The sequence below is a fragment of the Bombus affinis genome, chromosome 5, assembly GCF_024516045.1.
Source record: "Bombus affinis isolate iyBomAffi1 chromosome 5, iyBomAffi1.2, whole genome shotgun sequence".
NCBI classification, from domain to species: Eukaryota; Metazoa; Arthropoda; class Insecta; order Hymenoptera; family Apidae; genus Bombus; species Bombus affinis.
Genome location: NC_066348.1, coordinates 6,625,981 through 6,638,664, shown reverse-complemented (window position 1 = coordinate 6,638,664; position 12,684 = coordinate 6,625,981). Strand labels below are relative to the sequence as shown.

Here is a 12,684-nt window from a genome sequence, read left to right as displayed (position 1 = left end):
GATAGGGGGAACAGAGTTGTTCCATGGAACCAAAGAGGGACAGGTATACAATGTGAAAGAAGAAGAAGAAAGATAGAGATAGCGATATACGATGCTGTGAGGGAACGACGAAAGCGGAGAAAAAACTGTGCACGCAAGCCTGTCGGAGGAGGAGCGATGTATATATTGAACAAGGAGAGACGATTAGACGAGGATAGTGTTACAAGTAGCATGTTAGAGCGACAAAGAAAGGGAGCGACTAGCGTTTGAATGGAACAGAGAACATGAATTGAAGAAAAAAAGAGACCGTCTAGTATGAAATAAAGGGAGATGGAGCATATAAAGAGCGACTAGTGGAACGAAGAAAAGAGAGTTATATGCTACTGGATAGGGAAGAGTATCATTGAGAGAAAGATAGTCGATATGGGTGGCAGATTGTTTGACAGAGACTGGAACTTTGAGTGGAACGTATGGAACATGAGAATGAAGATATTATGAACGTGATGAGGACGAGGATGGAAGATAGTAGATACCACGGTAGTGTACAGGGTACTGGGCACGGTAGTGTCGAGTATGTATTGGCTGCGAGTTCGTGGGAGAGAAAAAGATGGGGATATTCTGTCGTTGCTTCGTATGAAATCTACAGTAGAAGAACGCAAGTTAAATCTATTCTTTACAGAGAAACGATTTTAAAATTCAGGGTGCTGTCCATCAATCCCATGTTATCAAAGTTGATCTTTCATTTCTTGCTGGAGCTGCTAATTCGTTTCTTCGTACTCTTCAAAAATGACAAAATATTGCTTGCCTTAATGATTATACCTCTAGTTTCTACAAAACTTCGTCAATTTACCAATTGTTTTTAAAAGACTTACTCCTTTTGACCCTAACAGATTGTTTTCTTTCTTAGATAAATCATACCAAAGTACTTGATTCGTACTCGTAAATATCGCCCCAAAATACTCAAAATAAGGATTATGAATTGAGCGTGGTAAGGTTGAACGGGTTCTACTTTTATCAAACTTTAATTTTAATCCTGACTTTATCTCCAAATTACGAGATTGTAGATTGCTTGATACAAATCGCGTGCAATATCTCAATGTTTTACTTCACACAATATTAAAGTGCCTACGTACTACTTAAGTAGGTACTTGTGGAAATGTCATAAAGCTAAAGGTTAAAGAGTGGGGTCACGCGGAGGTTAATATATAGGTAACTGCGCTACATGTACGTAGATTAAATAAAATTGCTATTATAACCTTCACCTGGAGAAAGGGTTAATAAAGATAAAAAAATATCTCCGAATATTTAGCAACGCATAATTTGATAAAATAAACTATAAAAATTACAATGTAAGCTCCCCGACTCTTCCTTCGAATTATTTCTCATTCTTTAATTTTGAAGTTTAAGCGAAGAGTTATTCGAAGAGTCGTGTAGTACTTGCGCATATTCCATACTATGAGTTAAACAGGTTTGGTATCTTTTTGCAAATGATATTACCTAGTCCTTTCAAGGTAATTGTACGGAGACGTCAATTACAAAAATTAACTGGATAATTTTCCCACGATTGTATTTGCCAATGGGGAGATGCGAGTGTGCAAATTGGCCCGGGATAATGGCGACGACGTGACGCAGGCATCCGGCCAAAGAAACCGGCCCAATTTTAACCAACTTAATGAAATGGAGTTAAACCATGTTAATAGTCGTTAGCTTAATGAACAATTTTCGTAACTCGCGTCTGTTTTGCAAACTTGTAAATCCGTTTTTCAAATTTCTGTCTCGACTGAGATAACGAGGATCGTTAGTCTAAAAAAATCGTGAACGATCCGGCTCCGATTTGGATGTAACGATCGATTTTATTTTATGTACAGTTGTTTTTTCGAATGAGAATGACTGATAGAGCATCATTTTTATGCATTTTTTAAAATTCTTCGTTGACTAGCATTTTCTTCTAACACGTTAGAGAGCATTCAATTTTTGTTAACAACATTTTCTTCCACCTGTAATCATTTTTGAGTTGCCTCTTAAGGGATATAAGAAAAGGGATAAAAGGAATCGGACTTTGAAGGCTGATTTTATCCTCTTAAACTTGAGTTTCCGCAGCTAAAAAATATGTATCTACTATCTTTGGCTGTTCTTTAAACCTACAAAGTTTTATCCAAATCGGATCGTTCGCGAACGTTCCTTGTTAGTTTATTAATGAAAATTAATATCAGGGAATTTATCTTCATTCTGCTTAAAGATATAGATACATAATTTCATTCCATGAATTATTAGTGTGTCATTATGCTAGCATTGCGTGCGAAGTTTCAACTTTTCGCAAACGTTGCTTTGAATATTTTGCAGTCCAATTTTAATTTTTAATTACACATTAAGTCTCTTGGTTATAATTTTATTTCTACTAATTGCTTTTAATTTTAATTGAAAATCTTATGATCTTTGCGAGCAACACGGTCGAATGATTAGGCAATAAAAGAATCAATTAAGGGAGCTTTATTTATCGTCGCTGAAACTTAAGAAAGGGATAAATCTTCGCTAAAAAAAATTAAGAAAACTTTGATTTGGGTAGACAAGCGTAACTCTAAGCTTTTGGAAATTTTTTACGTCCTTTGCGAGCAACATTATAATTACATGATTAGGTAAGAAAAGAATCAATTAAGGAGGCTCTTTGCCACTTTTTCAATACTCCATCGAATCTATAATTTATGAAACAATAGAGAAATTCGTTTAAACTTTCGTCAGTTTCAGCGCGCTTCTGGTAGTAAAAATATCGCATGTTTCCGCTGACGGAGCATGTTTCTGCGAGCCGACGTGCAATTTTTAACGATGTTTGCTCGTCTAGATTCGCGTCCTGGTATTTTCCTCGAACTAACGAACTTTCGTTTAGGAAACTCGCGTCGCGATGCCGCGCTTTTCAATCCGCTTAACGTGGTTTCATTTATGCAAAAGTGACGGCGCGCACGTTGAAGATTGTTCGGCTCCCTCGGGGCTAAATCCGATCTGTTTACGCAACCGTGACTTCAGACGACTGCAAATTGCCACGTAAATGTATTACCGAACGATCTCGTTAATTTCTACAAGTGTTTCTGTCGTCTTTATCGTTTCGTATCAATTCTACGCTCACTGTAAGACACATACCATTAACAAACAAACAATACTTCTTAACATTACTTGTACGAAGAAATATTACAATGTTGCGAAGATTAAGACATTTATAAAAATCTGATAAATTTCAATGAGCATTATATTATAAATTACTATTTCGTTGGAGATCTTGAATTATAAATAACTGATATATTTAACACTAGAACCTGCCTGCAATATGTACTCAAATGTTCCATATATAAATCAATATATATATATATTTATATTTATATTTCAAATGATATTAATTAAAATAAATAAACCTATAAAATTGTGATTTTCTAAATAATGATATGTATGTTGTCGGTATAATTGCATGAAAAGGAAATCTGAAATTTGTCTGACGAGTTTGATGGTTCTAATGTCAGTATCATAGTAATATTTGCCATAATAATAATGTATAAACAAAAGTTAATTTTTTTTAGCATTTGTAGGTATTTACCACGTTTCTCGATGACTATATTATTTTAACCAGTCGCAAGATTCGTGACTTTTTCAAAAATGTTTAGCACAATCTTGTATCTTCTATCGTACCTTTTTCTTTTGGTAAATATAGAAGGATACGATCATAATACGATAATACACATGATAATAGGAAGAAGAAAAAGCATCGGAGTACAATTGGCGGCTACAAACAAACTGATCGGCTGAACGGTCGATTCACGAGAACTTGTAGTGAATCGCTTTGTATGAACGCAAACATTTGGTCGGCTAGTTTCGTCGACCATCGACTAGTCTACTTGATCAATTTTAGTCGACGGATTTAGTCGACCCGGCCGTAGCCGTCTTAACGGACACTTTGTTTGGATAACAGAACGTTCAAATAACAAAGTACCTATTCGGATAATAGAGTATTTTTGAAAAATAATGGAGCTATTTTCTTCTTGTACTGTTTGAAACGTAAAATGTAAAATACGAAAGGTAGAAAAGAAAATACTCAACGTGGAATTAATGTCAAAAATAAAAAACAAAAATATTAAGCCTATTTTCTTCTTGAACCGTTCAAAATGTAAAATACGAAATTTAAAAAAAGAAAAAATTGAATCAATGTTAAAGATATTTCTTAACCTTCGCGTATTTTTGAACAAATAATAAACCTATTGTCTTCTTTTGCGTTCTTCGAAATGTAATACATAAAATACGAAACGTAAAGAAATACAAAATTTTCAACATTGAATTAATGTTAGAAATATTCCTTAACCTCTGCGCCTAGTTAAAAGAGTTAAGGTCCAAGTAAACGTATAAAAGGAAAAATTCATCCCTTTATGCTTTACGGACTGAAACAGTGAACCCTCGCCCTAAAAAAGCTTATTTCAGTAAGCAAAACAACCCTTCGTCACCTCACCCCATACTGAAGCCATATTGCTATAATTTGTCCTCATAAATGGCGAAACTCTTTACGAATGTCATAATCGACAAGGGATGTTGCGTATTCGTTTATCAAGTATTCAGCCCCTCGCGAATTCCCTCGAATCGAATTACGAGCTTACAAATCTGCTCCCATTCATTGACTAACGGTGCTTTCTCTCTTAACAGAGATCTGATGTGACGTCGTTGCACAATCTGGTGGGCCGTGTAAAGGGGCAAAATGAGGGGTGGCAGTGGTGACGTCCCTCCCATGGTCACCGTCCCCGCCTCCGCGTCTCTTAACGTGAGTATACCGTGCATTTTTCCCTACTAATTAAAAGCTTGGAATTAATATCTGTTTCACAGAACCTAAGAATTTGAAAGGATGTCAACTTAGAATTTCTTTGCCTTACAACACTATTTCATAAAAAATCTATAGAAGTAAAGAAAATTCTTACTGCTGCTTGTAACATGAATTTCAAACTAACGAGATTTAATAAACAAATTTCTTGTAAATTTATCAAGATAATACAATTTTACGCGGTGCCTGATGTACATACACAAAAAGACAAAGAAATATTTATCTACTCGATCAATTCTAGAAACTCATGATGGATCCTGATAATTATGGACAATAGGAAAGAAGTTGCTCGGTATACGTTTAATCAGAATCACTATAGTCGCATGGTTAATCACATAGTTACACGAATTACGACCGCCGCGTGGCGGTGTGGTTCTAATGTGTACAAGGACGCCATACATAAAATAATCGATATACGTATGATTAATATTAGGTTGTCCGGAAAGTGTCTTTCTTTTCTTTTACAACGATGCATCTTTATATAAACATGAAACCTAATCTGTCTAATGTTGTGATCTTTATTTTGATAGACCAAAATGGATCATGCGTAATTCGATAAAATAATACGAAACAGAAAATGATGTGCATTCATTATTTCCCTATAAAACGAAAGAAATTTTTCGGACGACCTAATATTATCGGAAATGTGGGTCGTTACTTTTCAAATAACTGTCTTAAAAAATTACGAAAGCCAGAAAAATAAAGATACCACTCCACCTTGATCATCTTGATGTCCAGACACGCGTCTCCTATAAAAAGCAAACTTCAAAAGGATCAAAGTTTCTCTTCGACAGCTCCTTATAAGTACACCTTAGCCATCATCCACCTTGGTAATACACAATCTGCGTAATGTCTTGCCATCACGAGACGACCAAATCCCTGGAGGATTTTTCAAAGTGTCGCGAGCCCGTTTCCCGCGGGATGATTTCGTAAGCCAATTACCGCGGGCGAGTTTATCGTCACCGCGGAACCGGGCCGTCGTTGAGCAACGCGAAAACCGGTGCTGCAAGTATTCCGCTCGACAGTCGTGTACGTAGGCCTCCATCGATCCTCTCTGGATCGAACGGACGATCGATTCGATCGTGGATAGCCCGCGCGATAACGAGGGTTTCATCCGAATGGAAGGAACATGCTCCTTTTCCCCTTTTTGCTTTTCGATGACACGAACTGCGTCCCCCTTTTCCTTCTTTTTGGATTCTTAAGAAGATTGGAACATCCTCGCAGACATCGCGATGGAAAATGTTTTCGAGATTATTTTTCGTTGGGATTAACGATGAAGCGAGGATTTGGAAATAGTAGGATGGAATTTCAAATGTGCATTTTTTACAATAATGGAGCTGTTAACGTGTTATCAACGGAGTCGACGTTTTTAATCTTTAACGTTGAGGTCGAGAGACGTTTCTCGCGCTGAAAACGTTGACATTTTGACATACACCGACGTACGTAAGTATTAGGACGTCAACTGTTATTTAATACAAGTTGTATGCTTTTCACTGTTTTTGTCTTTTATTGTAAGTCAGTAGTTTCATTTGTACTATTCGCCTCTTATAACGTAAAATGTCAAATAACGCAAGATTTGTTAGAATTTTTCAATAGATATAACGAGCAGACGTTTTAATATTTATGGCTGCAGTGCAGGTATCGGCAAAAATTTGTCAGAACTGGAATAAAATATTTTTCAGAGTAACTGTCAACAATGCGTTAATGGACTACGAATGTTTACGCAAATTCATATTTTTACCGACATAAGGGAAAAGCTGGAACCTGAATATAAAATCACTTTCAGTTGCCAAATATTGTGAAGCATACTATACTTTGCATATGTTACACATTTGTGTATGTATAGATGTTACTTTTATCTTGTATACCATCGTTCAAAAGTATTCAGCTACTTGTTCATTTCTGATAAGATATATTTCAATTAGAAAACTACTGTCAAATCAAACTGCAATAATTTGCTTCTATTATAGTACAATATATAGTATCTGTATCATAATTCGATTAAATTCATTTTCGGAAGTCAGTAAGCGACAATAGAACTGATGTTCGTAATTGTTCTACCTTACAGAATTACTTTGTCAATTTAATTCAGATTAAGAAGGATATCCTATATAGCTAGAAAGATACCTGATGTTAATACAACTAGCGATATTTAAATGGTAAATTTATATACCATTATATATAGTAAACACTAAAACAAATTATTTCTATGTTTTTTAATACGTAGGCAATACATATCTATATCTTGGTGATTGCATAAAAAGGCAGCAAGTGTTGCTTTCAGTTATTAATTTACCAATCATTCGTACAATTTGGTAAAATTTGCATATTGTTACTATAAATCGATTAAAATCACCGAATACTTACATGTAGCATATACTTCTGTATATGTATGTAGACATTACTTTCATCTCATATATTTTTGTATACATGTAGCTACCATTAGATTGCCCGAAAAACGTCTTTCTTTTACAGACACGTCTTTTACAACGACGCATCTTTATACAAACATGAAACCTAATCTGTCGAACGTCGTGATTCTTTATTTTGATAGAACAAAATGGATCATACGTAATTCGACAAAATAATATAAAACGTAAAATGTTGTGCATCTGTTATTTCCTTATAAAACGAAAGAAACTTTTCGGACGACCTAATAAATTTCATGTTATATATTTTTATACATAGATACCTATGTTTATCTCATATATTTTGTTATATCGACGTAACTGTCTATAGGTCACTGAACGCTAGTCTATTTTGCGCGAAATGACTATTAACACGTGCAATACGTTTGACATTATGTAATTTTAACATTTAACGTGAATGCTAACTTCATTTCATAATACACAGCGTATATTCATAGATGATATTTCATAGTGTAAAACGTATATTTTAATTTGACTAAGTATCTTACAGGTAAGCAATAGAATCAAAGCAGGAAGTCGTTATGTACATTCTAACGATCGTTTAGCTCGAACCGAGCAAGTATCCGCTGAATTATGAACAAGAATTTTATCATTTTTGCCACCTAGAAAAAGAAAGAAAAGAAAAGGCAAAGTATGACAGAATAAACGAGCCATGACGATTTAAAAAACGCGAACAGCTATCGGCTATTTACTTGCTGCAAACTTAGTAAAAATTCATTAACAGAAGCACTTGGTTTGACATTGAAGTACGAGCACCGACACGTGAGTTCGTAATTCTTCGCCCTCCATTTCTTTTCGGCCAGCAGACCGCCCTGTGTCGAGCCGTGTCGGGACTTAGGGGTAGTCCCACCCCTAACTACGACTCACAATGTTCGTGCCCCATGAATTTATCATGTTGCTCCTGATAGAAGCCAGCTACCGATTAGGTAGGCCGTATAAAGCGAGAAATTAGCATTCTCGAGGGAGAACCGAGTAGAATCGTGACGCGCCAAGCGTTTAGGAACGGAAGCGCCACGATTGGATTAAATTATTGCAGCCTCCAGCGTGATTGATCACTACCGCTCTCCTTGGGACGATGAATTGATTAAAATCAATTTTAATCTTGTCTCTAAACTTGCTTTTATGCTGTTCGATATTCTTCTAAAAGATTTCTTTCTGCTACAAACTTACACGTTTCAAGTGCTGGTTTATTTGTTACAACCAGGCTAATTGGACATTTTTTTGAACTATATAAAATAATTAAAAGATAAAAGTTAAGTGTCAAGAAAATCAAAGTGAGGAAAAGGCGGAAGACAACCTTTGGTTCTTGCATTTTAAGGACTTTTCGCACTGTTATAAATGTGTATAGTAGAATTTCTGTGAGAAATTAGGAATTGGATATTCTCATGGTTTTCACGCTTCTAGTATTAATAGTAGTAGATAGGTATAGTAATTTTAACGCACAGCAAGTAAAATAATTTTTCAATGTTATAAAGTTTCCTTCTCTTAAAATTAGATTATCATAAAATTGTGATATAAATATTCCGTGTAAAGGACATAGAATTTTTTATTTGTTAGAATTCTCGCTCTAGTTTCTGCTATCGTGTAATTTGTATTTAGCGATAACTCATCGAAGCTAACGTCGAAGCTGAAATTAAGGTACAACTTTATGGAATTAAAATCATAATTTCGATATCGCAAGCCATGGGTTAATAAACGAGTCCATTTAATCGAAACAATATTATTTATTGCACGTTCATTCGACCAATTACCGCGTTAATCAACACCGTACCGATTTATTTCATTCTATTCCACCTCGTTCCACACACTGTGACGTTTTGATAAGTAAAATCTCGAAATACGATTGTGGAAACAACAAGATGTATCGTCGAGAAATGACGATTCGTGGAGACACGTATCCGACAAGATTTCGTTTCTCGACCGCGCCACGGAAATTAAATTTTCCGCAAGCAGATCGACGGACGACGAATGAAAAACTTGTCGCAAAGTAAGCAAGTTCTCGGAAAATCGTCTCTGTGCGATCGTATCTATTCGATTGAGATTTATCGACAACTAACGAACGTTCGTATAACCAATAACTAAGCAAACTGGTTTACTGATAGCAACTATGCGAACGTTTTTGCATCGAAATGTTTAAACACGCAAGTGTGAAGTTTGATATTAGTGTAAAACCAGTAGTTTCGGTTGGAACGCGTAGTAGTGGCAACTAAGAGCAGCGATAATATAGTATTCATACAGAATATAAAATAGCGTAAATTGTAGTATCGAGGAGAAATAATGATAACTCCTAAATATTACTATTACTGCGAGTTAAACATATATTTGATAGTATATAGAAATAATGCTGCATAAGAACCGAATAAAATTGTAGCACGTATAAACGAGTGATTGAAGTTAATAATAGCGTTCTAATGATTATAAAACAAACTATAAAAGTAAAAGATAGTAGCGTTGCATAGAAACTGAAGTGTAAGAAATAGAAGTATATAAGTTGATGAATATAATAATAATAAAAAATTCTAATGTATTATAAAATTTCATTTTATTATTCTTTTGCTTTAATAATTATTGAGAATAATAGTAATTTGTAATAGAATCGATCAATTTTGAGTATTGAACATACTATTATATATCTATAGCTTAGCATTACTGTCTACTTAATAATAGTGTATAGTAAAAGTGTTATTGAAGTGTTATTAAATAGTGTTATTGAAAATAATAAAATTAGTAATTTTAAATATCAGATACTCTATTACATAGCTTGCCAGTAATATTTATTTAATAATAATATTCTCAATTGCATATTATTATACAATTAAATTATGTTATCTCGTATTCACAGTTGCAAATGATTATAAAATGGAACTAAACACGTGTTGTTTTATTGTTCGCCACGATGTTCTGAACGTAGAATCGATACGTTTCTATAGCAGAGGACAGAGAGTCATGTATGATTTATGGAAGTGTTCTGGTTACCAGGGAGAGGCGTCGAAGAAATCCGATGTAATCTCTCTTTCGCGCTGAACGAGCTTGAAAGTCGCGTATGAATCTTTCAGAGACGTTGTTCACTTTCTTTCCGAGTTTCTTCGACGAACGAGCAAACTAAGCTCGAACGTGTTTCAATATAAATGCTTCATTCGCCATTTTTCACCCTCTACTTATTTCTTTAACATTTATTTACGGAATCCGTGTAATTTTTCCTTCTTTCTAAATCATTTTCTATTCGTCGTTACAATTATAGTTTTATACATTTGATGCGATTCCTCGATCCTTAGGTATACAATTTTTAATCATCAAAAGTCTCCTTTGTCCTTAAAGTTGTTTCAATCCATTCGAGCTTTCATATTACTCGTTTTGTTTCACTGAAAATTAAAATGTTATACCCACCGTTCAAGTCAAAACGTTTAAAACACTTTATAAATAATTATTATATAAATTTCTGGAAGATAGTTTATTAAACGAAAGTTTTAGTCCTTCGTCGTGATAATTGATTATTGGGTAAATTTTTGTCTTGCTATTAATGCAACATTTTTTATTCGTTATAAAATATGATAAAGTGATGGTCCCAGCTGTGCTTTTCTCAGCAGCACCTTCCTAATTATTCTCTCTAATGAATAATGAAATTCACTGACTCAGTGTCCATTTTCCTAGGAAAAGAGGAATTTTAAAGTTTCAGCTGTAAAAGGGTCTGTATAATGTCTATACAAAATATTAATATTTAACGTTTATAGCAGTTAATAAATACTAACGATAAAATAAGATTCAAAAGTTTGTCGCTTAAAAAATCTTGTACAGATTGACGTACGAAATAAAACGTTCAAAATCTCCAAACAACAATTTACCAGAACTCGTTCATTCATAAGTAGCTAATCATCGATAGACCTCGGATTTTTCTGCATTTATAGGAATTTTGAAAGTGCAAAATTGCACAAAATGCAGAGAATATGAGAAAGTAATATGAAATGTCTCTCAGCATAGTATTTTCTATGGTACTTGGCAAGTAGAACAATTTTCCACCAAGGTGCTGCCTTTTAAACTGCATTCTCGAAAATACGAACTTGCATAAAGATTCGTAGTCTCATTAATCACTGGACTGGACTGTAGATTTTTATGCAGATTCGTGTGTTTCATTAATTAAAAAAATAGAATTGTTGTACCTACTAGATATTTCAAGAAGTTCCTGGATTAATTTTTTATTATTTTTAGCATACCATGCGCGCCGTGCGTAAATTTGACCTTCCTAATTTCCCATAAACGCATAAAAATCCACGTCCATCTGTTAATCCATTAATCGTGCAAAATTCCATTCAAATGTCGACTTCGTTTCTTCACCTCATTCTCGCAGCTTCGGTTTCATCAGCGGTCATCATTAGCGATCGTAGCGAGTACCACTATCGCTTGGCGTTTCGCTAATTGGCATCTGAAGAGATCGCAAGGCCGCGTCGCGTACCGATGGAGATGTCGACCGATCGAAGGACAGTTATTTCAACGGCCAGACACAGCAACGTGGTTGCGTGCGTGCTTCTACGAACTGGTTTTCTCGGTAGCTTTGATAATGCGACAGCCGTGCCTCGTTTTGCTGAGAATTATCGCGGCCCTCTCTGTACCACGAGCGTTTCTTCGCCATATACGCCGCCCCGGCACTGGCCGCGTCCTTCGGATTATAATAAAATATTAAGCGACCAGGATCACCGGTGCGGGGAGTCCGTCTTTCGATCGAGAAGCGACGTGCTCGTGAATTGCTCGTGAATTTACTATACCTATGGCGAGGGCTGGGGTGAGATCTGTGTAGGTGGTCGATATTCCCAGTCTGATAGCTGGCTGGCCGTGAGATTTGAGTTAAAACATCGTTAACCGGACAGATTACGCGGAAACTAACGCCTGTGGGCAGCGTCTTTTAGTTTTCGCGAAATGTTTCTCATGTGGGAAAGTTCAAATGTGCAAAGTGATGATCATTCTTCAGCAACCTGAGTATTATTTTCAGCTTCAGCGTTACAGTCAATCACTGTGTTGTTTCTGTTTGATTTTTCTTTTTTTTTTTTTTTTTTTTTGCTTCTATCATCTTCCGAATCATTAGTATTATTGTTCGGACAATTGTATAAATTTCATCGAGGATTTCTTCTTCGTTTAAAGATATTGAATCGATAAAGTATCTATTGGTTCGATGAATTAAAATTTTTTGGTCGATTGTAATTCAATTTAGAGTAATTGTTTGAATAATTTCAAGATTGATGGACATTGCGTGAGTAATGTAGATTTAAGGTGCTCTTGTACCTGAAAGTAGAGAATTTTTGAATTCATTTGAAACACAAGATTCGATGAAATAGACTTGTTAAAAAATCCCCTGTAATGCGATATAATTAAACTTTCGTAACGTTATAATACACGCGGTAATTATCAACTTCGTTTTGTAATTAACACATTCAT

At 35.1% G+C, this 12,684-nt stretch overlaps 1 protein-coding gene across 2 annotated transcripts in view; it reads left to right on the top strand.

Moving 5' to 3' along the window:
- Nucleotides 1–12,684, top strand: part of LOC126916660 (ras-related protein Rab-37-like) — a 172,181-nt gene that overhangs the window by 34,384 nt on the left and 125,113 nt on the right. For both annotated transcript variants that reach the window (XM_050722688.1, XM_050722687.1), the window contains one exon: nucleotides 4,657–4,771. In XM_050722688.1, the coding sequence (XP_050578645.1) occupies nucleotides 4,709–4,771 (63 nt within the window). In that variant the 5' untranslated portion in view covers nucleotides 4,657–4,708. The remainder of the gene's footprint in view (nucleotides 1–4,656; nucleotides 4,772–12,684) is intronic.